Genomic DNA, 24,889 nt, shown 5'->3' on the forward strand with positions numbered 1-24,889 from the left:
ATTATTAGCAAGAGGTTGATGGGCCAGAGGGAGGGAGGAGCAGGAAGTGGAGGTACAGGATGAGGGCATAATGCCCTGGCCCCCATTCTCCAGTTTAGGACAACTCTGCAAAGACATCCCAGCATTGAGTATCCTTATGGGGTAATCTGAGTCCTTGTGGTCATAGCCCAACTTTTCCTTCTGCCCAATCCTACTTTCTTCATTGCCCCACAGGTCCCAAGAGTATACTATTCAATAAACTTCCTGCAAGGAAATTTAGTCTCAGAGTCTTCTTCCTGGGAAACAAAACTATGACACAACATATTTGTTAATTTTAAAATTCTTACTTCACCACAGCTAGAATTATGTCAGATCTTGTCTATTTTTTCTTTCTCAAGCTTAGGCTAACACCGTGTTCCCATATTAAGACCAGTGGGCCTAATGGAGAAATTGAATCCTGCTATTAAGGCTTAGTGCAACCAAAATAACAAATGTTGGCGAGGATGTGGAGAAAAGGGAACCTTCATGCTCTGTTGGTGGGAATGCAAGTTGGCGTGGTCACTCTGGAAAACAGTATGGAGGTTCCTCAAAAAATTAAAAATAGAATTACCATACAATCTAGCAATTCCACTTCTAGGTATTAATCTGAAGAAAACAAAAAGTAATTTGAAAAGACATATGTATCCTTATGTTTACTGCAACGTTGTTTGCAAAAGCCAAGACAAGATATGGAAGCAGCCCAAGTGTCTATGGAGAGATGAATGGTTAAGAAGATGTGGTATATATATATATATATAATGGAACGTTACTCAGCCATGAAAAAAGAATGAAATCTTGCCATTTACAATAGCATGGATAGACCTAATGGGTATTGTACAAGTGAAATAAGTCAGGCAGAGAAAAACAAATACTATTCGATTTCACTTCTATAAATCTAAAGGATGGAGTAGATTTAGAGGATGGACAAGATAGGTGAAGGGAATTATACGGTGCAATCTTCTAGTTAGAAAATAAATAAGACATGAGATATAAGGAACTGCATAGGGAATACAGTTAATAATATTGTGATCACTCTATATGGTGACAGATGATAACTAGATTTATTATGGTAACCATTTTATAATGTAAATGAGTATCAAATCATTATGTGGTATGCCTGAAACTGATACAATAGTGTATGTCAATTATTCTTCAATTAAAAAAAAAAAGACTATTGCAGCTATTTGGACAATGAAACATTAAAGTCTGGATTTCAGGCGGTCTGGGTAGCTCAGCGGTTTAGCGCCACCTTCGGCCCAGGGCATGATCCTGGAGACCCGGGATCAAGTTCCACATTGGGCTCCCTGCATGGAGCCTGCTTCTCCCTCTGCCTGTGTCTCTACCTCTCTTTCTCTGTTTCTCATGAATAAATAATAAATAAATAAAATCTTAAAAAAAATAAAGTCTGCATTTCACACTTTTTATAACCTATAAAAGTAACTTCACCCCTTTGCCCCCATTCTCCTCTCCTTACCTTTACTCCTGATCTGACTATTCTCTAGATGTGTAAAAGTACTGTAATTAGGGGCATGGGTCAGATACATCCCACTCCCTGTTTTATTTTCCTTTGCTTAGAAAACCAGATATTTTCAGAAAGGTAAAATAAATAGGGCTGGTTCCAACCTCATTGTGAAATAGTTTGTTCATGATGAGCCTCTTCCCCTTGCATACACTATTTTTCTTTGTGGCTACTCTTCCCCTAACTGTGAGACTTCCTTGGTTTATTGCCAGCCTTCTGTCCCTCCCTCTCCACAGCATCCCTCTTCTTCATTCAGCTTTCTCTGTTCTGTTGTTCTTGTCCATGACCCACAGTCAGTCTGTTCGTGGCCTCCATGCTGCTCATTGTCACTATAACTGAAACATCCCTGTTCTACAGCTCCTCATCCAAGGCTAACTTTGCGCTTTTAGGAGGCAATTTTACTTGGCACACTTATAATTGATCTGTAAGTATTTAAATAAATGGATAAGAATATGAATCAATAAACTGCTCCCTCATGGTACATCACTTAGCACCCATCCTGCGCCCACCCACCCAGGGTAAACGTGTTTTACCAGGGGCCTGAAGAAAACATCACGCCTTCCTTTGTGGCAGGATCAAATGAGGTGAGTCAGGAGAGGAGCCCCGGGACAGATGGCTGTTGGAGTATTAGGTTAACCATGTGTTTCTGATGCCTTAACAACATCTGGGGCTTACTGACCCTAGAGAAATGGCTCTTCCTAAGGCTGGCCAGCTCCAATCAAGCCAGGGCCCATAGCCCAAAAACCTTCTTTAGCTAAGTTATCACTGGGCTCTCACATTCTGATCCACTAACCACCTGCTCTAATCACTCCAGGGCCAGGTTCCAGACAACTAAGGACAGCTCCTATACTCCAGAGCCTGCTGAAATTGTTCAAAGTAGCCAATCTAAGCAGGCTAACCTGGTCTTGTCCGCTCTTTCAGGTAGAAAGCACAATAAATTTACATTTTTGTGTATATTTTGTTTATATTTTCCCCTTGCTCCTTCTGCCTCCTGACCAATCTTGGTGCTTCCCCATGGTACGACATGTTCCCTCCTCTTAAAAACTGTAACAAACTATCTTATCAATGTCTGTCTCCTCCTGATCTGTTGGCTTCACCAATGTCTGAGGGATAATAAAACCCACATGTTAAAATAGTTATTTCCAATTATTTCTCTAATCCCAAGTATGAGGCCTCCCATGCTGATTCTTTTACTTCTGAGGGAGGCCTCTCTTTTTCTAAACGTTCTGACAATTTGGAGAAATAACTATTACCTGGAGAAGGCAGTGTAGTATTAAGTTAAAAAAATAAAAGTAATGACAGGCTTTACTTCATATGTATTATCAACCTAGGATCTCAAAAGTCCTGTGAATTATTTTATTATGCTAAATGAACTGAAATTTAAAGAGTGTTTTCCAAGGTCCCAGAGCCACATACACAAAGAGATGAGACGCAAACACAAATTTTCCTGGCGCTTCTCTGAATCATGCTCTGTTTCTACTAATTCTATCAAAGTCTTCCAAATCCTCCGATATCTTTTACAAAGTTTGTTGTGTAACATCACCACTTCCTTCATACTTTAAGAAGTATGGCAATTTCTTCATACTTTAAAGAGTGAGTCCATAATGAAAAGTAGCTAAGATTTATCTAGATTCTTCAACAACAACATGGCCTTGGAGAAATGAATGTAGAGTCTTAGGAATATATTACCCAAAGATAGAGAAGATCTAGAAATTAAAGAACTTTACAATACTAAGTCTGATATCTAGTGAATGACTGAGAAACTTTAGAAATCTCTTCTTTCTGAAAGAGTTCCATTCTTTGGTCATGAGTCATCAGAGCGACAAAGAACAGATTGGCTGTGAAGAAGACAGGCAAAAATATCTTGCAGTTTTGGGGAACCAGAAATTGAAGGAAAACTCAATTCAATAGTAGAGATGAAAATAAGCATAAAAAGGCAATATATAATAAAATTGCTACCAAATGTCATCAAGCAGCAAAATGCACAATAAAGATGTGGTCAGTGTCGACCGCAGTTATTGGAGGAAACACTTCAAGTGAAATATTTGACAAGTTAACCCAACATGGAACAAAATATATCTCATGGGAATTTATCTTTTAACGTTTACCAAATTTGTTCAGTGGTTTGGAATTCTCTATTTTAAGAAAAAAAAAAGAGGGAAACTTGAGAAAGAGGAAAGAGAGAAAGACAATAAAGCTATTCAAGTGACCTGGAGATAAAACACATTGACTGAAGAATTGGACTGTAGGTATGGAGAAAAGAAGACTGGATAAGGAGGTTAAGAGCAACCAGCAAGAATTGGAGGTGCCACTTGGAGATGGTGATTGGCAGCTGTTAAGAATTTCCATGGACTGTAGGTAAGAAGAAACGAGTTTGTGTGGCCAGAGGACCTCAGCTGGATATCAGGAAGAATTTCCTGACTGGAAATGTCAAGAGTTCTGGTTTACAGGATCAAAGGGAGGCTTCTGGGATGTGCCTACCCTAGGAATATTTTTTAGCCTCAAGCAAGAGACTGGGTGGTTTCCTGCAGCCCCTAGGATGGACTGGATGGCCTCCTCACAATCCATCAGTCTCATGTTGCTGAGAGGCGTGCCATTCACACTGCTGCTTTCCTAGTGTCCTTGCCAGCTGCCCACTCCCAGCTCAGAGGCTGTGGAGTGTTCCCCACAGAGAGAAACAACTAAGTCTTTCACTCCCTGTTCCTCACTTGGGCCAGTCCTTGAGGTGTACACTGTGGTTTTTCAGCTCTTCAGCACTTAGGCCCTTTCCTTCTGAGCCAAGGGCTTCCTGGGAACAATGTAGCATCTGTGTGTTGACAGTAACAGTCTAGGGGCCAGAGACACTTTACCAAACTCCCTCTGTTTCACATAAACTGGATTGCATACCCCGCCTACAGTAATCTGCACCTATTAGCCCCAGCACCAGGTGGACCCCTCCTTACCTATTCCCCAACCTTTTACCTAATTTGATTCCTAGCTTTTTTTTGTCACATTTATGCCGATCCTCATGCAGGATGGTCTCTACCACCTCCCATCCCACCCATAGAGTTAACAATAACACATTAGTGGCTCGTGGCCTGACACTAAACAGTGGGCACCGAAGGGTGAGGTACCTACTGCTTATTTGGGCATCTGGGTATTTATAAAAGGTTTGGCCTGCAAAGAGATGCCAGCCTTTTCCTATAACATTATTGCTTTTTATTTATTGTGTGGTTGTTGATTTACATAGGAGTTAGGAACGCAAAACAAGCATAGTTTTTACATAGTCTGTTTCTGCTGAGTTTAGAGACTTGGAAACATCATTTGACTGGCAAAAAGACAATTCCAGAAAGGTGTCTCAAACCTTCCCTTTATTCCTGACTGAGTTAGAGAGGGACACGTGCTTGTGAAGAAAGTAGAGTTTCAACTCTTCAGGACTAGAAAAGAGCAGAAATTATGTTGCATGGGAGTCCTGTGGAATGTACAGATTCAATAGGAAATGACAAATCAAAACAACCTCTCTCCCTTCAAAGAGATCACAGAATTTCTCTTTATGGCTCCATTGAGCGGCGTGTATTGCAGTGTATGGGGCTACGCAGTATGACTGTATAGAAGATTGGATGGGTAGTAAGAGTGTAGACCATTTAAAAGAAAGGATAAGGAGAGTAAATGAGATTTTAAGGAACAAAGTGGAGAGCTGTGTGTGTGTGTGTGTGTGTGTGTGTGTGTGTGTATAAGGCCTGGTGATCCTGTTTACTGTCTCTGAGATTTCAGTTGCCTTTTTTACATTTCATGTAAATACTTAGTAGTATGTAGAAGTATCAGGAGAAATCAGAGTTCAACCTTTGGAGTTTTTTCTTCCGATTCATGGTTTTCTTTCTGAAAAACATCATGACACTGTTACTTAGATTTGGAACCCACTCTTGGTTTTGAGCTCTGAGATTAGCAAACAGCTATTTAATTACTCCTGGAAGTCCTAAACCCATTCTTAATTTTTATTTCATGAACTCTTATATATAGGAATTTGGTTTGTTTCCCATTAATAATGTAAACAGAATGGTAAAATCCCAAATTCAGTTCCTTTGAATATGCAAGACATTTCCAAAGTTGCCCGTGTAGTTCTATTCTCACGACTCTATCCTAAGAAGCATTCTTTTTTTTTTAATAATAAATTTATTTTTATAGAAAGCCACCTTCCAATGGGGAGGCGTTGCTAGGCTTTATCATTGAAATCAATCTAAACATTTCTAATATTGTTAAGAGACACACATTATTATTTGATGGCCATTTTAACAATAGTATCATACTTTTAAAATTCATTCTATTTTTTTTATTGGAGTTCAATTTGCCAACATATAGCATAACACCCAGTGCTCATCCCGTCAAGTGCTCCCTCAGTGCCCGTCACCCATTCACCCCCACCCCCCGCCCTCCTCCCCTTCCACCACCCCTAGTTCGTTTCCCAGAGTTAGGAGTCTTCCATGTTCTGTCTCCCTTTCTTATATTTCCTACCCATTTCTTCTCCCTTCCCTTCTATTCCCTTTCACTATTATTTATATTCCCCAAATGAATGAGACCATATAATGTTTGTCCTCCGATTGACTTATTTCACTCAGCATAATACCCTCCAGTTCCATCCATGTCGAAGCAAATGGTGGGTATTTGTCATTACCTAAGAAGCATTCTGATCCTCTCTACCATACCCTTGTGAACTTTTGTTCTTAATCAAATCCAGGAGAGCTGAAAGAATTTTTATTCAACAGGACATAGAGAGGAAAACTCAACTTGTTATACTGGAGGCTCCTACTTACCAGCCGTTTCCCTTTTAGGAATCCATCACAAAAGTTTTGCACATGCTCCACAGAAACTTCTGCCATGGGCAGTGTATCCCACTCTTCATCCACAGTACGGTAAATTGCCAAAGCAGGCAGTTGAGACTTTTTTAGTTTGAAAAATGAGATCACCTTCCCATTTGCCTCCACGCCACTGTCCACCAGAACAAAAAGAATCTGCAGTTGGAGAGGTTTGAAAGGGAAAAAAAAAATCTATCTGAGGTCCAGAGGAGAAAGAGACGTCTCATAATTGTTGCAGTTTACACTAATTAACTTGTGGTCTGTGCCATATAATATAATGAATTTCTTATTTTTCTCTGCTTTGGTATTTTATCCCTTTTCATCAGATTTAAGATTAAGAACACAGAATTAGAAATAACTTTAGTGATTAGTTAAATAAACAAGTATGGCCTAATGGTTAAAAGCAGATAGTACATTCTACATTTTGTTTCTGGTACTTTCTAGCTGTGTGACTTTGGCACATTACTCAGCCTCTCTGAGGCTCAATATTCTCATTGGCAAAATAGGCTTTTGCCCGAAAGATTAAATGAGCGGATCCATTTAATATGTCCAGTACAGTTTTTGGCATATGGTAAATGCTTGATAAATGTCGATTATTTTATATTATTAAATCAAACCTTCTACTCAAAGTAGAAACCTTTATAATGTTCTTGTTAGGGGATCATTTAGATTCAGAAATTTTGAAAACATCCAGTGTTAAGGAAATAGCCGCCCGAAAGCTGGCTTATGTTATTACCAGACAATTTCAACATCGAAAAGGTCTAGTTTAATGCAGTAGCGTTGAAGTGGTTGGAGTTTTATTATTTCAGTGATACCAAACAGAGCTGCATGAAGTAGAGAAGGGACAGGACTAAATATTTATTGGACATCTAGTAGGCACCAGGTATGTGAGAGTTACTTTATATAAGAAGTAAGTCCTGAGTCTAAAATTCTAAGAGGTTATGGCAAGGACTAATTAAATTGTGACTAATAGGGGATTTTTATTTTCAACATCTTTGGATCTCTATTTTTCTCTCCACTTCTTAATGTAGACAAAAAATGAAATAGACTTCCAGCCAAGGGAAGATATGGTTATACAGGACTTTAATAGTATAAAATACAGCATCTTTAATTTTAAATCAGAGTAATGTGATTTATTAGGTCCTAGTTCTTACTTTGTTATCTCTTAACCTTTTTTTTCAGATCTTATTTCTTATTTTTTATTTATTTATGTTTTCAAGAATGTTTTTGTAATAATAAATTTATTTTTTATTGGTGTTCAATTTGCCAACATACAGAATAACACCCAGTGCTCATCCCGTCAAGTGTCCCCCTCAGTGCCCGTCACCCATTCACCCCCACCCCCCACCCTCCTCCCCTTCCACCCCTAGTTCGTTTCCCAGACTTAGGAGTCTTCATGTTCTGTCTCCCTTTCTGATATTTCCTACCCTTCCCTTGTATTCCCTTTTGTTATCTCTTAACCTTACTCATTTTCCTTATTTACCTAATCTCCCTGGATCTATCTGCCTGTTTTTAGTGACCTGCTACTGAGTATTCAAAAGAGTATCTCCCATTTCAGACTTACTTTCCCCTGGAAGAGCTTGGCTGCCTTCTGGTATCTGGACATGCTTTCTTCATACTCTGGAGAGGCCTTGTTCATCATCAGTAGAAGATGAATCTGGATCATGCTATTAAATAGGCCAATCACAGTCTGGCAAATTGAAGTATTTCATAGTAGAATGAAAGAGACAAGGAGCAAAACAAAACAAAACAAAACAAAACAAACAAAAAGCCCCATTAGTGGCAACACAGTAAATAAATAGGCTTAAATATGAATGAGAACTGTCCATCCATAACATAAATGGTAACTAGCCTTCAGTTTGACCCTCAATAAGTCTCACCCTTGGGCTGTCATGAAACTGTGTAGATCCCTATTGCCCACACTAGATAACGGTGAGCCGAGTAGCCACTGGGATATTGCAGAAATGATGGAGTGTGACTTCCAAGATGAAGTCATAAATGACATAGTGGCTTATGCTTGGTCTCTTCTGTCACTCACTCTGGGGAAAGCCAGTCCCAGTGTTGGACACTCATGCAGCCTTATGAAGAGATTCACACAGCTCTATGCTCAGTATAGAGTCTGCTTAAGACTCTTTCGTCCTCTCTCTCTGCCTCGGTCCCCCCCATCAAATAAATAAAAAATCTTAAAAAAAAAGAGTATACAAACAGCCTAATACATGATTGTGAGTTTCTGCTTCCTTGTTGTCACTGGTGCAAACCTCTGCATCAGCAGCAGGTGAGACATAACTATAGTTGTGGGGGCGGGTCTCCAAATGGGAAAAATATCACTTTTGGGAAACAGAAAGGTCACAATGAGAGTTAAACTTGCTTCTCTAAAGTTATTCTTACCTAATTTCTTCTTGGTGCGATCTACCTTCACTACTAATGTGGAACTTAAAAATTGTGTCAGTATTTTGTAAGAAAAGGGATTGCCCAGGCCTAGAATTCAGGAAGACCAATCCTTGTCCCTGCCTGCATTAACCTGAAGAACTCCAGGACCCTAGGTACACGAAATAGGGACTCTAAGATCATCTTTTCTGCTCCCACATGCGCTCCTGACCTCTATAGACATAATCATGAGAATGATGATGGCCTAGGAAAAAGATGCCTTTTTGATTATTGCTGCTGCCACCCACCCCTGGGGTGCATGTGTTTGGAATCTTTGTAAGAGTGGAAATGGAGTCACCACTCCACGAAGACAAACGTGGTGTGAGAGGTGGACAGGAATTTAGTCAACAGGAAAAAGGGTGTTTCCTATTGAAGCCTGAGTGGGGCAATAGAAAAACCACAAGATTCAGTCAGACAGACTAGTCATGAAAAAAGCAGGGACAAGTGCAGAGGGCTGTTTCTGAGGCTCAAATTGCTAGGCATATGGCCTTGAGGAAGTTACTCCACTTTTCTGAACCCTCTTTTCTCCTGCAAAATGGAAATAGACAGTGAACGAATGCTTCAGCAGTAAACTTCCTGCCTTCTACTCTGCCTTTCCTGCTTTATATGGGATCCTAGATAAGTCACTTGGATCTTAAATGTGCTCCTCTATAAAATGGGCATAATACTTTTCTCTCTCCTACCTCAAAAAATCAACGTGAAGATTAAATGAGAAAATGGGTGTGAAATGACTTGGTGAGTTCTAAAAATCAAGATGTGCATCTAAAGTCATGTTATTAGAGAATGCAGAGCATTTCTGACCTGAGGAAATCACTGGAAATTAATACTCTATCACTTTATGATCTACATCAGGGAAAATAAAAGGGTATAGAAGGCACTTGTAGAAGCTGTAGAGTGTTAGAAGATTATCAGAACAGGTGGATCAGCACCTTCACTCGGGTTGCATGCAGCATGCAACACCAAAAGGAGACAAATCCAGAAAGAAAGCGGATTACTGCGAGGGTCTAGGCATGTGCAGGGGAAGCCAGACCAGTAATTGTTGGTTACTGGTCCATAAGGAGGTAGGGAGAAGTTTTAAAAATGTTATAGAAATTTTGCTTAGCTGTAACATCCAAATATGTGATCAGTGGGCCTTTAAAAATTTTTTTTTCCATTTGTCTGTTAATTTACTTTCCTTGTATTTTGCAAAAGTATTGGTCACTAATGCTTTTGGGGAAAAAATGGACTCCGGCTAAGATTGTGGTTTTGTTTGAAAAGTGTGGTTTAGAGGGTGGCTCAGATGAGTTGCCTATAGTGAACGGTTTCAGGCAGCAAAACTCAGAAGTTTTTGACTCACTCATCTTTGACTTGCATTCTGGCTCTTTTTCTTACTAGTCATCTGATGGGTATTTAAGAGCTCTCTTTCTTTCTTTTTTTTTTTTTTAAGATTTATTTATTTATTTGAGAGAAAGATCACGAGAGGGAGAGGCAGAGAGAGGAGAGAGAATCCAAAGCAGACTCCATGCACTATGTGGGGCCCAATTCCATGACCCATGACATCATAACCTGAGTTGAAACCAAGAGTTGGATATTCAGCTGACTGAACCACCCAAGCCCCACTGATGGATATTTAAATTCTCTGTTTTTTTTTTTTCCTGAATAGGGACAAACATCAAATTTAAAGGGTTGTAGTAAGGATAGCAAAATAAATGACAATAATGGCAGCTGCTGTTATTAATGGTTAAGGTTAGAATTCCTAGATGAAGGGATCTCTGCTATAGAGACAAGTACCCTCCCTGACACAGGGCTTAAGGGTCTGGAGACAAGGACTATTGTTTACCGCAGGGTTGTACTCTGTCACCAGGTGGAGACTGTTGATCTCAATGAAACGGCTTAATTTGGTGGCATCAATGCTTTCAATGTATTTGCTCTCTAAATCCAGTTTTTTGTTGTCCACCTGGGTAACACAAAAAGGATAAAATTGTCACTATTCTGTTTTTATTCATTCATTGATAAATGTTTCTGGACTATCTACCACATATCAGGCATTGACTAAAGCTCAAAAGACATAAAGGTAAGTAGGAAATATTCTCTGCTTTCGAGGAACACACTGTCTGGTGAGATACAAAGAAGTTAACAGAAATGTCATCACCGGCCCATATACCACCTAAAGGAAGAGCAGGAAAGCTTCCAGGAAGAAGCAACTCTTGAAAAGTAGCTAGAACTTGGTCAAGTGAATGAGGATGGGGAGGAAATTATTAAAAAAACAAACAAACAGTATTTGCAAAAGGCAAAAAGATGAGAGATGTCATGCTCTGGTAGCTGCATTTAGTTTGCCATGACTATAACAGTAGATGTTAAGTGTGAGTAGGAGAGAGACAGGTTAGTGGGGTAGGCTGGGGCAAACTTCCAAAGGACCTTGAAGCTGAAGTGAATAGATTAAACTCTAACCTGAAGGCAAGAGGATCATTTACATAATCAGATTTATGTGTATATATATGTACCCTTTAATGTGAAATAATACATATAGAGAAAAGCATGAAATGGAGAATATAAAATTCAGTTTTTTCACTTTATAATGGATGCTTAGATTCTTGATTTTTATTGTTATCCTTTTCTAAAATATATGTTAAAATCTATGCATTTCCCCCTTTCAGGGCTATAAATGCATCCATAAATTTTATATGTAGATTTCATTATCATTCAGTCCAAAATGTTTTCCAATTTCTGTTCTTATTTCTTCTCTAACCTATTGGCTATTTAGAAGTGTGCTTTTTTAAATTCTAGCTTAATTTCTACATTTTATTATTGTTATTCTAGCTTAATTTCTACATTTTATTATATCATTTGTCAACTTCTATATATGCTATATATGTCCTTTAAATCATGTATATTCTGCAGTTTTCAAATACAGTATTCTGAATATACTAACAGCTCACTTGGTTAATTTCGTAGTTCAGATTTTCTATATTTTTACTGATTTGTTTAACCAATTTATTCTACCAAGAGAGTAGTATTAAAATCTCCCACCATGATTGTGAATTTAATCATTTTTTCTTACAATTCTGTCAGTTTCTGCTTATATATTCTCAGGCCATGTATTAGATGAATGCGAATTTAGAATTGTTACATATCTGGCCAAGTTGAAACATGTATCATTATGAAACATCATTCCTTTACTTATTTATTTTTTTAAAAGATTTTATTTATTCATGAGAGACACACACAGAGAGAGAGGCAGAGAAATAGGTAGAGAGAGAAGCAGGATCCCTGCGGGGAGCCCGGTGTGGGACTTAGTCCCAGGACCCCGGGATCACGCCCTGAGTCCCATGAAACATCATTCTTTATCTCTAGGTATTCTTGTTGCCTAAAAGACGACTTTGTCTGACATTAATATGCCTAAATCAGCTTTCTTTTGGAAGTATTTGTATGGTATAGCTCTATCCATTTACTTTTTTTTTCTTTAGGTAGGAATTCCTTCTTTAAAAATTTTTAATTTAATTTTTGGTTAACATACAGTGCAATATATGTTTCAGGAGTAGAATTCAGTGATTCATCACTCACATATAATATCCAGGGCTCATCACAAGTGGCCTCCTTAACACCCATCACCTATTTAGCCCATTCCCCACCCATCTCCCTCCACCAACCCTCTGTTTGTTCTCTATCACTAAGACTCTCTAATGGTTTGTTTCCTTCTCTCTTTCTCTTTTTTCCCCTCCTTTTTCTTCCTTCCCATATGTTCATATGTTTTGTTTCCTAAATTCCACAAATAGTGAAGTCATATGGTTTGTCTTTCTCTGTCTGACTTATTTTGCTTAGCATAATATATTTAACTCCTTCCACGTCATTGCAAATGACAAGATTTCATTCTTTTTGAGGCTGAGTAATATTCTACAGTGTGTGTGTGTTTGTGTGTGTGTGTGTGTATCACATCTCCTTTATTCATTCATCAGTCCATGGACATTTGGGCTCTCTCCATATGGCTACGGTTGATAATACTGCTATAAACATCAGGGTGCATGTACTCCTTCAAGTCTGTAGTTTTGCATCCTTTGTGTGTATACCTAGTAGTACAATTGCTGGATCATAGAGTATGTCCTTTTACTTTTAACCTATATTTATACATTACATATATCCCTATGTTTTAAAATGATGTCTTTGGTAAAAAAGCACAGAGTTGTATTTTTTAATATAGTCTGCTATTTTTGTCTGCTATATTATTTTTATATAATGTAATGTATTTTTATATAATATAATGTAATATAAAGTAATCATGAATACATTTAATCCCATATGCATTGCACTTGTTACTGGTTCTGACTGTTCCAAATCCCACTTTCTTTCATTTTGGGATTACTTTCGATTGATTGAGCACTTTATATTATTCCTTCCTTCCCTTGATTGGCTTAGAAGTTACATGTGCTATAATCACTCTCTTGAGGATTACCAAGCATGCATTATACAACATGCATTCTTTAGTTATCCAAATCTAACCTAGTCTGGCAGTTTTGTCTCTTCTTGGATAATGCAGGCATTAGTTTTCCTCTTTCCAACTCTATTCCTTGACCCCACACTGAAGACTTACAGGTGATCATTATTGTGTATTTTAATTCTAAATCTCACAAGATATTATTGATATATAGTCAATATACATTCACGTTTATACAATTTTAGTTTCTTTTCATTTCTTCCTGCACTTATGAGCTTCCATCTGGGATGTTTTGCCCTCTGCCCAGAGAACACATTTTAGTATGAGTAAGACCTGTTGGGTGACATAGTCTCTCAGTTTGGTTGCTTAAAATATCTTTATTTCAGCTTTATTTTTGAAGGCTATTTTTGCTGGAGGTAGAATCCTAAGGTTACTGTTATTTTCTTTCAGTTTTTACAGGACATAATTCTTTATATGTAACATTCCAGTCTGTAGAAAGTCACTGAGAAGTCATCTATGAAATTAGCCCTTTGAGATTACTTTGAGGGAAATCTCTTCTCTGATTTAAAATTGTTGTCTTTTTCTTTGAGTTTCAGCTATTATATTGTGGCATGGCTAAGGGTAGATTATATAAATGATACATGTGTGTAATTAAGTATGTGTAGAGGTATATGTGTGTTTGTATGCATGCATGCATGGGTGTATATATACTTATATATCCACATAGGATCACCTTAATCCCATTTCAGGGACTGAAATGATTTAAATCTGTTGCAGCCTTTGGGAGGGCTGATATACTTATTGTACATCCTTGTTTTTAGGGTACTGCTCTTTAGGGTCAAAGTGGGGCAAAGGGTGTTTTACTAAATCTGCTTTGTACTTCTGCTTCTGGGCCCTGGATTTCAACATTTACTTTTCTGGCTCCTTGAGGTTCTCAAAAAAGATAATAAACTTCTCAGCCTCTTGACTTCTTCAAGAACTGGCAGGAAAAGCCACTCAGACAAAAAAAAGTCCCAATGAAGGGTTTTCTTTTTGGATTTTCTTCTTCCTCTAGATCTTAGTCTAGAAATTTCTCCCTCTTTTACTACTTCTCCAAGCTCCACCCCTCCACCCCCTTTTCTGCTCACCTGGCTTTTAAAATAAATTATTTTTGACAGAAGGGCTATCTAGTTACCTAGTCCAGTTTCCCATATTTGCATTTTAAAGCTGCCTTTCCACCATACTCAGATATATTAAAAGATAAGACTTCATACTGTCAATCATTGTCCCAGGGTTTTCCATCCTCCTCCCCCAATCTACTCATGCCCATAGAGGCAGAGGATAATGCTTCTAACACCGATGGCAACTATGCCTACAGACAAATGCTAGCTCCTGAAGGGTTACGTTTCCTTAAATACCTTGAATCTTCGAATCACTTTTGAGATGCTTGGGCCACTACCCCTTGGACATCTCAACCCCTTTACCTTACATTTGCTATCTCATATAGGTCCTACCCAATCCAATCTTGCCCTGGATCAGAACCATCTTTTTGCCCCTTGGATACTTTCTCCCAGTATACCCAGCAAAGTCAGAGTTATGTCTCATTGTAGTTTATGCAGGAGGGAATTCAGGCAAATATAAAGTCTCTAAACAGTAGGAATCTAAGATTGTTCATTATTGTCATTTCCATGGTGACTCCCATTGCCTATTTTTCTCCTCTTTTTTTCAAGGTGGTCTCCCATTGGGTTAGTTGAAAGCAATATGCACCTTTAAGAAGCCCATGGTTCTCTATGGTTAATATTGTTAATTCTAGAATACCCAGTCATTCTCTTCTAATACCTTTGCAAATGAATTGTTTTTTGAGTGCCTGCAGTATGTTAGGCGCTGAGGCACAGGAATGCCTGACATTCCTTCAGATAGCAATTTAATCACTTTATTTTATGACTGTTTTTCACAACTCAAATTTATAAAACAGATACATGCAGAGGTACAAAAAATATATTTCAAAATAAGAATTTTGAAAAAAAATCGTCAAAACCATAGGATATTTTAAACTGTGAACTCCCTTTGTATATTTAGTTTCAATATTCACAAATTCTGAGCAGAAGGCTTGAGGCAGAAATATCAAAGCAAGAGAAAAAGTCTTTCTAGAGGGGAGTCCTTACTGGGCCCCTCCCACCCACCTCTCCAAGTCAGTAAGAGTCAGGAGAAAAAGAAAATGAGCCCACAGGCTCTTTGCTGTTGCTTAAAGAATGCTTTGCCAGCTGGCATGTCTCCTTCACATTTAAGGCTTTGCTAATTGCAAACATCAAAATCATCAGTATTATAATCACAACCGGGGCCCTTTTAATATTTCATGTGTCTAAATACTTCCTGATTATTTGTCTAGGAACTTGCAGGCCTGGTGGCCGCGCCTCAGCTAACAGAGATGTGCTGTGGCCAGGAGCCCCTCCCTCTCTGCTCTTCCAGGCAGTCCCTCACCATTTCCCAGAACAGGGAGAACAGGAAGCCCAGTTACTCCAGGTGTTTCTGGACTTAAGGAATGCAGTATGTTGGAGGCAGAGGATGTTAAGTGGTGATAACATTCTCTAAGTAGCAAAGAGTTTTAATAAAAACCACTCTCCTGAAGTCTCTCCAGTTTGTGGTGCTTCTTTTAACGAAACATGGTGGATTGGTTCACTATTTCTTGAACTAATAAACTCTGGAACATTCATATGTAGCATTCCTGGAAATATTTGAACAGGAAATCTCCCTTCTGTAAAGGGAATTATTTGCATAATGCACTGGGCAGAAAATAACCCTGAAACCAAGAGTTGGGGAAAAAAATTTTATATATATATATTTTTCCAGTTTTTGGAAAGAATTTTACTAGAGATATCATACCATTTTTCTCCCCCCAAAAAAAGGCACCAGAAGAAAAACAGAAACAGAAACAGTAAACCAGGATTGCCACCTTACAATATAATTTTGAGTCTTCCCAAGAGTATTTGAAGTGGATGATTTTGTTTTATGATTTTTGTATCATACCAAGAGATTAGTTTTTCCCTGTAGATTAAGACTTCAGCAATATTTCTTTGAATTCCTATGTGTCTCTCTAATTAAGAACCCAGTTTTTCATAAAGCGTATTAAAGTTGTCTTAGTTTACCCCACAGTTACAGTATTAAATGTCCTGACTAGCCCTGAGAACTCATTTGTTAAACAAATATCCTCATGTCCCTGGGTTTGTTTTTATAAACTCCCTAGCTTGCCATATATTTGGTAAATATATACTTTAGAAAAAATACCTAATAATTTGACATATCTTCCTTCTTGCATTTATTAGTTTATTTTTATGCACTAGTTCCTTTTGATTCCCTTTGTTTGGTAAGGTGCATTCCTTATAATAGGAACCCAGCACACAACTGTCCAAGGAATGAAAGAATGCCTTCACTGTGTTTCCATTACTGTCCTACTGGGTCAAAGTTAGGCTAATTATATTTCTTAAAATAGAGGTGATTGAGGAAAACCAAAGCAGGACAAACATTCAAATAATATCTGAAATTCCATTTTAGAACAGGCTTATGGTTTATTCAACCTAGGATTATATCTCCATTAGGGAAACAACAAGAGTGCTGTCAGAGAGTGTAGAGGGTCTCCTTGCAGTCACACTCAAAAAAGACAAGCTGTCATACACTCCAAACAAGTTGTCATATACAACTTATTGTTTCACTTACTTAAATTCATCCTCATCACATTTATATAGTTGGCCTGCACTATTTTTGGAGGGAGATGTGCTCCATGAATATAGCATTTGCTGGCTTCTTGTTGTTGCGCCAGCATTTCAAAGCATCCAGTAATGTCAACTCATTACAGACTTGCTATTTCTCCACTTATTATTCCAGCTTATCTCTAAATATGTTCTTACAATAGAAAATTCTCTATGTCTAAATTTTGAGATTTCTTTGCCAAAATACGATTAAATCTTGAGTAATAATCCTAGGGTTTGATTAAGTAGTGCCAGGGGGATAGATAAATGTTTTAAAAGGTTAAAATAAGTAGACTTGAGAATGAAGGGCATTAGAGTAGATTGAATCTAGGAGTAAAAACAAAGATTTTTGGCAGGGTTAAGTAATTTAGAAAGTCACTATAGTAATATAAAAATGGAATGTTTTAGAGAGCAATGTGTGTGAAGCAGACATCAGTTATTCTATAGTTGTGAAACTATAGAATATGGAGCTGTAGTGTTCTTACTGATAATAAGCATTATTTCATCAGATTCTTGTGAGAATTAAATGGTAGAACACGAAAAACACCTAACGGTGTCTATCATAAATTAGGCACTAAAAACAAACAACCAAACAAACAAGCAAACAGAATGAACTATACATTTAAGATGAGGGTAGATACCCAAAATTTTGCAACAGGTTCACATTTCCCAATTTAAAAAAGAATAGTCTTGGGTGATGTTCTTTAAAGAAAAAGAAAAAGGGGATCCCTGGGTGGCGCAGCGGTTTAGCGCCTGCCTTTGGCCCAGGGCGCGATCCTGGAGACCCAGGATCGAATCCCACGTCAGGCTCCCGGTGCATGGAGCCTGCTTCTCCCTCTGCCTGTGTCTTCTGCCTCTCTCTCTCTCTCTCTCTGTGTGTGTGACTATCATAAATAAATAAAAATTAAAAGAAAAAGAAAAAGGCATCCCGAACTCCTAAATAATAATTCTATTAAAATATAGGGATAAACTTTTGAAAGTATAAACTGAGAGAAATATATTTATTTAAAAGCTGGCATGGGTGTAAGTTGAACCTCTCTGAGACCTGCTAACAGAGAAGGGCAGGAACCCATGTGTTTGTTTTTGGTATGGTACATCAATAATCTCATCCAGGGTTTCCAGGAGTTCATTCAGAGTAGGTCTGCCACAAGTGGTAAACAAAAAAACAGATGCCAAAGAACCACGAACAGCTCTGGGAAGTCTCAACAGGGCTTTATAAAGAATAAATTGTAAACAAGGCTAATGCATCCATTAGAGGTCATAGAGCCTGTAGACACACTGGAAGCAACAACACTAGTTTTTCTTCCCCACATATATATCTTGGGAGCACTAAGATTTATTTATTTATTTATTTATTTATTTATTTATTTATTTATTTATTTATTTACTTATTTGTTTATTTCATTTTAAATATTTTTTAGCGTTGAGAGTGTTAAATCAGGTCTTTATGAGATTTACAAATAACAAACTGGGAAAGAGGTACTTGTGGACAAGTAGCTGATTAGAATTTTTCTACTGGGGCAGCCCGGGTGGCGCAGCGGTTTAGCGCCGCCTGCAGCTCAGGGTGTGATCCCAGAGACGTGGGATCCAGTCCCACATCAGGCTCCTGCATGGAGCCTGCTTCTCCCTCCTCCTGTGTCTCTGCCTCTCTCTCTATGTCTATCATAAATAAATAAACAAATCTTAAAAAAAAGATATCTCTAATATACATGTATTTAAAAAAAAAAGAATTTTTCTACTGAAGGGTTACTACTAGTGGTTCAACAGTCACATGATTAGCCCAATCTTCCATATCTTTCTTCCAAAGCTTGTCACAGAAGAGTTTGATTGAAACCTATTTTACTATGGTGAAAATACAAACCTGCAACTACTGTCCAGGTGGGTAAAGCATTTTTGAAGGGACTCAGAGTTACTTTTGGGGGTGAGTCAGTTTCTCAAGCACTTCTGAGTGTCTTTGTGACCAGAGGCATACCTTAGAGCTTTGGATTGCAAATGCAAATAAGTCATGGTTCCTACCCTTGAATAGCTCATGGTCTTAATGGACTGTTAAGTGAAACAGACACAGAGATACATGACATGTGCTATAAAGTGGTAAATGTAACTAGAGATATGGAAGTATAGAGGCATAGGTAAGGCTGATTTGAAGATCCATGGAGGCTCTGTGAAGGATACAATACTGGAACTGATTCACTGGAATATGAGGAGTTAGCTGGGTGAGGCTAAATGACAGAGGTCTTTAAGGGTGGTGGCTTTAAAGGCAGGGGACTGTACAAAACATGGAATTGTATCATTGCACTGTGTATATCTGGGTAGTGAGAGAGTAAAGCCGATGGTGGGAATGGGCTAGAAAAGGAACTAGAGAAGCAGGTAGCAGCCAGGTCATTGAAGACTAGATGTAACATTAAACATCTTGGTTTTTACCTTAAAAGAAATGGGGGATATTGAAGAGTTTTTAAGAAGGGAGCATGATGGTCAACTTTCCATTTTAAATACATCATTGTGATACCAATCTAGAAACTGGGCATGAAGTAGCAAAGGGAGACAAATTAAGAAGCTATTAAAATTGTTTATGCCAAGGAAGCTAGGAGCCTAAATGAGGAATGAAGTAAAAAGAGTGAAGGGGAATATAGATTCAATCAGTGTTGAGGTTTAACTGGCAAAACTTAGACTAAATGAACATAGCCATTCAATAAATGTGTTTTAGAGGAAAGAGCATAACTTAGCAGGTGCAGATGATAAATTCAATTTTGAACATGTTAAGACTGTAGTGCTTATGAAGGTATCCAAATGCATTTTAATCATGAGAGTAGTCCAGGCTAGAGATGAAACATTTCAGATCCTCAGCAGGTACATGATAGCCCAACAAAAAAAAATTGTATTACCTAAGGAAAACACATTCATTCAATAAATGCTTAATGGGCATCTGCTCCATTACTGACATTTTTTTAGGCTCTATAATTAAAGTAGTGAACAAAACAGTGTCTGCTTATACAGAATATGAATTCTATGCTCAGGTTGGGAAGAGCATTGGGATCAGGAAGCAGTGTAGATGGAGACAGAGAAGGTCTCAAATAGATTAAGAAAAGAAGAAAAGGAATAGAAGAAGGCCTCTAGGAATTAAGGAAAGAAATAGTGTTAAAGAGATAGTCAACAATGTCAAATATGGCATGTGAACTGGTACAGCCACTCTGGAAAACTGTGTGGAGGTTCCTCAAACAGTTAAAAATAGAGCCACCCTATGACCCAGCACTTGCACTACTGGGGATTTACCCCAAAGATACAGGTTAGTGAAAAGCCAAGACACTTGCACTCTAATGTTTATGGCAGCAATGTCCACAATAGTCAAACTGTAGAAGGAGCCTCGGTCAGTGTCCATCGAAAGATGAATGGATAAAGAAGACGTGGTCTATATATACAATGGAATATTACTCAGCCATCAGAGATGATGAATACCCATCATTTGCTTCGACATGGATGGAACTGGAGAGTATTATGCTGAGTGAAGATAAGTCAATCAGAGAAGGACAATCATTATATGGTTTCTCTCATACGGGGAATATGAAAAATAGTGAAAGGGATTATGGGGGAAAGGAAAGAAAATGAGGGGGAAAAATTAGAGATGGTGACAAAACATGAAGACTCCTAACTCTGGAAAACGAATAAAGGATAGTGGAAGGGGAGGTGAGTGGGAGTATGAGGTGACTGGGTGACAGGCACTGAGGGGGCACTTGACGCACTAGGTGCGCACTAGTGCACACTAGCACTAGGTGTTATACTATATATTGGCAAATTGACTTTAAAATTTTTTTAAAAATGTAATAAAAATAAAATAAAAAATATGGCATAGATGTTCACTTAAATAAGACCTCAAGAGTGTTCACTGGGTTGGGAAATATGGAAGCCATGCTGACCTGGATGAAAGCAGTTTTAATGGAGTGTGGAACATGGATCAGATAGCAGAATATTTAAGAACTTGAAGAAAATTGGAGACATTGGATATAAAAAAACATTTAAAAGGGATTTGGATGAGAAGTGAAATATGTAGGTGGGAGACTAGAGGGGGAAGGACATTTATCTTTTGCCCCAAATTTGCATTTTCAGTAGATTCTATACATCTTTATCTTGATATTCCATCAACAATACAAACTCAACAACAACTAACTAAAGCATCAGAAATCACTATTTTTGTATATGCCCTCACTCTCCCTACATATCCTGGCTTTAAACTTTGTCTCCTCTCCAGAATTTTTATATTTAATCATTAGCAAGACCTGCCTTTTCTTCACTTTTACCACTTCTCTATTGCAGACTCCTCTCTGCAATATGATTGGTTATGTCAACCTAACAAAAGTCCTCTCTACTCTTGTGTTTTTGCTTAACAATCCATCCTGCCATCACTGCCAAAATAATCTTGCTAAAAACACATTTCTGTTCCTGTTACTCCCCTGATCTAAGGGCTTTAAGTGCATTGCAGTGCCAACCAACTTAAGTGCAAACCCACTAACCTGGCATTCAAATTTTTCCATGATATGGTTTCAATCAAACTTCTCTATCTTATATTTATTTTCTCTAAACATGTGCCCTGAGATCCAGTCAAATTGGGTTGCTTGATCACTGTTTCCAAAATTTGATATTACTCCCACCCTGGACATGAATTCTCCTCTACGTTGTCCAAATTTTATCTATCCCTTAAATACCAGCTCAGTTGTCTCCTTAATCATTTTTTTTGCCAAAATTCCTACATTGCATTTATCCTCTTAATCATCATAATACTTTATCCATAGTGATGCTTTTTGCATTCTAGATACTTGTAAATTATATTTATATTCTCTACTATATTTTAAGATCTATGAGAGCAGAGGCCCTACTTAACATGTTTTTATTATCATATCTTGCAGAGGACACAGTAGTTGTTTCATACATGTTTGGTAAATGTAAGCGAACTCCCAAGGATATAGAACATTTTATATAACATTTTGGAGCTCAAAATGACCTTACAGATGACACAGTCAAACTCTTTTATTTTATAGCAGAAGGAATTGAAGCTAAAAAAATGTCAAGTGATTTGCTCAAGTCACATGACTGGTCCAATGACAAAGCAGTTCTACAATTCTACCTCTTGACTCTCAGTCCGATCCCCTTTCCATCGTGACAGCACCTGTTTGGGAAGCTTGAGCTGAACTGCCATTCTTCTCATCATGGTCTTTGACTCCTTGGTCCCTGGCACCATCATTTGCATTAAAGGCATAGAGCCCTTTCTAGTCTTAGAAGTTTGTAAATCCATAACCAACTGGAAGAAGCCTCAAGCAGTCCACCCGACTTACCAGGCGAAAGAGAGAAATGGTGTTCCCAGTGATGTTGTAGTGGGCTAGAACCTCAGAATCCGTGCTGATTCCAAATGACACATCTTGGAATTTTTGCACCATGCTATGGAATAGGGACACTGCTGGTATTTCTAAATCCTAAAGACAAGAGGAAAAAAAAAAAAACCCACAGAGATTATGTTGGAGATGAGACGCATCAACAGACTAGGAGTTAGAAATATGCTTACTCATGAAAAAATCATAGACTTGATTTAGTACTGGGTGAAACAACATCCTAAGAATGTAGCCTAAACTTGCAGCATTGTTGAATTTTCCAGGCTGGGTGGGCTAATAGGTAACTACAAAATTGTGGCTAAGCTTGAAACTCCTGTCTGGCCTTCCTATAAAACTTGCAGTTTATTAGCAGAGAGGGGCCTCAGAATCATAGAGGCCTGCAGAGTTTGGTGGCACTGTCACTGACCTACCCGAGGAAGCAAATGTTTTGGAAATAGGTGCTGCCAAAGGACCAAAAAAGAAAAAACAGAAGAATAAAGGAAATTAAATTAGAAGCTTAGAGGTTTTATTAACAAAGGTTTGTGCAGGACGAAGAACAGTCTTCTTCCCTGCATTAAGTCTAAAGCATTGCCCATGAAGAAACTGTTCTTGTGTTGTTCCAACTCTAGAACCCAGGCCTGCAGGAAGGAGCAGGGAAGCCACATATAAGTAATGGTTCCAGTCCTTCTGCAGCAAGCAGGCATCATTTTCCCAGCTGTCACAGGACCTTTGCCCAGAGAGGCTCCAGGAAATCAACTGGAGGGAGCATATTCTCTTCTGACATCTTTCTGGGCTGGAAGGAACAATGTGCAAAAAGAAAAGCAGCTGACTAGCCTTGCCTCTGGGGTCAAGCAGAGGGAGCTCGTATCTTGTTCATTGGAGGCATGTGTGGAGTTCATTTGAGGCTACAAACAATTGCTAATCTCTGCTTCCCCCTTTTTAATTCTCCTTAGAGGGGAATTACTCATGGATCAAATGACAGACGGCATCTGGTGGCTGCTTAACTTATTGCAAATTCCTCCATTCCGGCTTTCTTGCCTCTCCCTGCCTTTCTGAGATGGCTGTTTTGGTCTCCAGCTCAGATTTCTCTCATCACTGAGAAACGTGCTCCCTTGTCTTCCTTCCTCACTCGCATCTCATTGTAGCCATTTCCAGCTATGTTCACAGAATCAACTGGGTGATGATGAGTTGTAACTAATTAATGGAAATAGGAAGGTCTGCGATTAGAGTAGGGGCTTGATCTGTGAGAATAACCTGACATCACCTTCAAAGAAAGATAAAATATCCTGGAATGGTGCCCTTTTATTGTGGCTGCTTTCATTAGCCAGGCAGCAAATCTGGAAGGTGGAGGTTAACACCTTCAATATTCAAATGGTCATCCTTTTCAACATTTCAGAACAGAGAGAAAGCAGAATAAGGGACTTCCTGCCCCGTAAGGCTTTAGATAGAGATGAACTATTGGTTACTGTGTTGCCTGGATGATAGAAGTTGGGCTTACTCTGGCTCCTGCCCCAGCAATCTGGATACTGACTTAAAATTCAAAGCACTCATAGATGAGGAGACTCAGAACTCTTGAAGCAAGGATCAGAAAGACATAATTCAGAGACTAGGAATGTCTGGAAATTGATATGTCTTGATTAATAAGCTGAAAGCAGACTCTGTGCTCCTTGACTTAAATACAGTGTCATCTGGCCAGTAGGTGACTGTCATGGCTGCTCTGGGCTGGAATGTTAATGGTTCTTTAGGGGAACAGAAACAGGGTATCTAGACAAACCTGAAAGAAACCTATAACAGCCACCTCAGCAACAGCAATGAATTCCATGGTAGTTGAGACATCTGTGAGCCACATGGGTTTCTGGGAAGCAACAGAACCATCTAGAGAGAGAGAGAGAGAGAGAGAAGCAGAAGGCATTGGGGTATCAAATGGAGAAGCAGCAGTTCTAAATGCTGAGGGCATGTATACTTTTTCTCTCTCTACTATGGCCAAAGAAACCATAGTCTCTAGGGATACCATCATCATTCCAAGGCCTTATTGTTTTACTGACATATGGTGGATGACTCTACCTTATGGTTTCTCTCTGAAGGACAATGTTAGACTTTTCTTTTCTCCACTAGGCAACATGGGTCTTTATCTTTTTTCCGTTTCCTGGAAAATATTCTCCATTTGAGGAAAATTATCCAGAGCACTACCATGTTCCCATCCCCTTCCCTAACAACAGTTTCACCGTACAATCACCCAAGTGCTTTTTTCTTTTACCTGACGATTCCTGAACTTCTGCAGCAACTTCTGGAGATAGTCGCCATGTGAAAAGAAATAATAGAAACAAGAGTCTAGATTGGTCAGCTTCCATTGTTCTTTTCCTGCTCCTTCTCCGAGCCCTGGACTTTGTATTTTGCGGTGCTAGTTCAGGGCAGCCCACTCCAGTTAATTGGCTGTGGCGTTGTTAGTGTTCTGGGAACTGTGCAGCTGGCTCTATGGGAACCTTCAACATGTGAGATAAAAGACCAAATTCCATGACAGGATCCCAGAACATAACCAGCCAGAAGAAAGTTGAGTCTGTTCATTTGGATTAAAAAAAAAAAAGGAAATATTCTCTGAA

At 38.6% G+C, this 24,889-nt stretch overlaps 1 protein-coding gene across 1 annotated transcript; it reads right to left on the reverse strand.

Moving 5' to 3' along the window:
- Positions 1 to 5,347: 5,347 nt before the first annotated feature.
- On the reverse strand, positions 5,348 to 24,640 carry ERP27 (endoplasmic reticulum protein 27). Its single transcript, XM_055318474.1, has 7 exons — positions 24,547 to 24,640; positions 24,064 to 24,164; positions 22,257 to 22,394; positions 10,616 to 10,732; positions 7,934 to 8,059; positions 6,328 to 6,525; positions 5,348 to 5,395 (listed from the first exon to the last, which is right to left on the reverse strand). Exons 1-7 carry the CDS (start codon positions 24,638 to 24,640, stop codon positions 5,348 to 5,350), a joined length of 822 nt encoding a protein of 273 aa, XP_055174449.1.
- Between the last annotated feature and the right edge of the window lie 249 nt (positions 24,641 to 24,889).

Source organism: Nyctereutes procyonoides, unplaced genomic scaffold (genome assembly GCF_905146905.1).
Source record: "Nyctereutes procyonoides isolate TBG_1078 unplaced genomic scaffold, NYPRO_anot_genome, whole genome shotgun sequence".
Lineage (NCBI taxonomy): Eukaryota > Metazoa > Chordata > Mammalia > Carnivora > Canidae > Nyctereutes > Nyctereutes procyonoides.